Source organism: Cystoisospora suis (genome assembly GCF_002600585.1).
Source record: "Cystoisospora suis strain Wien I chromosome Unknown contig_2591, whole genome shotgun sequence".
NCBI classification, from domain to species: domain Eukaryota; phylum Apicomplexa; class Conoidasida; order Eucoccidiorida; family Sarcocystidae; genus Cystoisospora; species Cystoisospora suis.
Genome location: NW_027155389.1, coordinates 14,694 through 17,150, shown reverse-complemented (window position 1 = coordinate 17,150; position 2,457 = coordinate 14,694). Strand labels below are relative to the sequence as shown.

The window sequence follows — 2,457 nt, the reverse complement described above, 5'->3', positions numbered from 1 at the left end:
TATCTTTAATCTATCTATCTCTAATCTATCTATCTATCTTAATCTTTCTATCTATCTATCCTAAATCTATCTATCTGGCTGTAAGAATAAGCTTCCTTTCTCATCTCTTCACCTTCGAGAAGGTGCATGCAAAAGGTTACTCAAGAAGGATGTTGATATTTCTGAACGTTCTTCTTTCACGTGTGTTTCGGGTCAGATAGGAAGAAGGAGTAGAGAGTCTAGGAGAGAATATCCCGAGCCAGCCACTCGCGTCTAACGACATTTAAGAAAGTAAGAATGAAAGGTTTCAGCTTTCTCTTGACATATATATATATATATTTACATAGATATCTCCCTCTCTCTTGATCAGTCTCTCTATCTATCTGCACAGATCATCGATACACGGCCATCTACATACGCTTATAGAGATAGATGATAGGTAGGTCGGAAACCTATAGTGAAAGCATGAATAAGACAATTCTAAGAGAGATGAACTCCATTGCCTATAAGGAAATTCTCTAGGCTCATCTCCCTATCTGGGCTGACGCGTTGCTCGTCTTTCAAGAGACGCAAAAAAGAAAGAAAAGAAGTGTAGTCGGAGCAATGAAAAGAAGAGAAATGAAGCGACAGGAACGGTCTTTCTCTTTCTTTTTCAGCCTCCCTTCAAAGATAGGTTGTGGAGCATCGATTTCTCTTCTTCTTTGGCTCGACAATTGAGAGAGACGGACAGAGAGATCAAGAGATACACGAACACATAGAGATGACAAAGAGACCATGGAATCTGCTTTCTTCTTCTTTCTTTCATGGCGAATGCTCTATTCTTTTTCCTCTCAAGAAACATATTTTATTCTTCTTATTCTTCTCTCCCTTCTCTTCTTCTTTCTCATACACCTCCTCTCTTCCTTCCTTGCTTCAGTTCGCCATCTCCTATCTCTCTCTGTAGTTACACTCTCCTCTTCTATCTTTCCGCGCGCTATAGACACTTCTTCGTCCAGAGAGGGGAGAACGATCTACTATGAAGGGATACATGAAAATGTGTTTCTCGTAGAGAGATAGAAAAGCCCTCATACAAAACTTCCTATCAAACTATATACATATATATAAATATACGTAGATGTATAATATCTAGATATGTACGTATATAGCTGTTGATATATGTATGTCTATATACATGTGTATGAACGTTTCTATATGTCTATGTATGTCTATATACTTCAGTCTTAAGAGGATAACTAAGAGCAAGTTGGGGTGTAGATGGAGGCATGGTGTATGTACACCTGTCTGTCGTCTCGAGGTAAGTAGCCTTCTCTTTCCTTTTTCGTTCTTCTCTAGCTCTTCTGATAGGTGTGTTTAAATAGATTCACGCCGAAGAAAAAGAAAAAGAAAGAAAGGAGACCAAAGATGTATGGGACCTGCTGAAACAAATGCATGCATGCACGTACGCATGCATGTCTGCATGCTTGAATAAAAAACGACAGTAGACATACATGCAGAGAGACAAACATAAGCATACATAGATATTCATGTACATACATACACATACATACACATGAATATATATCTATATATTCATACGTACATACATATTTTATACATACAGAGCCCAAACAGAAGAGACGGCGAAGCCTTTCATTAGAAGACTTACGGCCCTTGTTCTGAATACAAACCTATCTCTCTATGGACATGCTCTATACAGAAGTCAAGGATACCTGTACACATCCTTGTATCCATACATAAACATGTATGTATATAGGAATATGCATGTAGATATATATATATATATGAATGTATGTATGCCTATGTGTCAAGATAAATCACTAGGTTTGCATCAATATGCAGGAGGAAGGTCTCCGGTCCTTCGTCATGTTGTACTATCTGCTTCTTTATCCTGTATAGTCATATAGCCACTCCATATCTTCTCTCTCTCTCACCCTCAGTATCACTCGTCCCCTCTCTACTTTTCCTTCTTCTCCCTCTCCTTCCCTCTTCTTCTTTTTCTTGTTTTCTCCTCCTCTCCCCCCATTAAAGTAAAAGATGCTTGACTCGAGAAAAGAGCGCCTTTCTCCTGGTCTCTAACATTCTTCACATGTCTTTTCTTTCCCTCTTCATCTTCTTCTCTGCCTTCTCCTCCTCTCTCACCTCCATCTTGGGAGTCGTCGATTGATAATTTTGCCGAAGCTGTTTAAGCGCTTGCATGCGCTCGTACTCGAAGAGAGAGAAGTTCCATTGCATCTGTAATTTATACATCTCCTGCGGGTTATGATCGTTACCAGTCATTTCGTCGAAGTCCGGATGGAGGCGTCTTATAAGCGGATGCGAAGATAAAGGAAAGCTTGTTCTCTCCCTCACATAAAAGTCAGGTATAGGAAAGAGATAGGCGCATGCAGGCGAAAAAGAAATTTCCTCGACCGACGCTCTTCTTACTCCTCTTTCATGACTACGAGAATGTCTTGGAGAAGAAGAAGAAGGAAGAAGGGA

General features: G+C 39.8%; 1 protein-coding gene across 1 annotated transcript; it reads right to left on the bottom strand.

Annotated features, from left to right (window-relative positions):
* Positions 1 to 332: 332 nt before the first annotated feature.
* On the bottom strand, positions 333 to 2,456 carry CSUI_005349 (enoyl- hydratase isomerase family protein). The gene has a single exon (XM_068065525.1). It carries the CDS (start codon positions 2,254 to 2,256, stop codon positions 2,062 to 2,064), a length of 195 nt encoding a protein of 64 aa, XP_067922501.1. The 5' UTR covers positions 2,257 to 2,456; the 3' UTR covers positions 333 to 2,061.
* Between the last annotated feature and the right edge of the window lies 1 nt (position 2,457).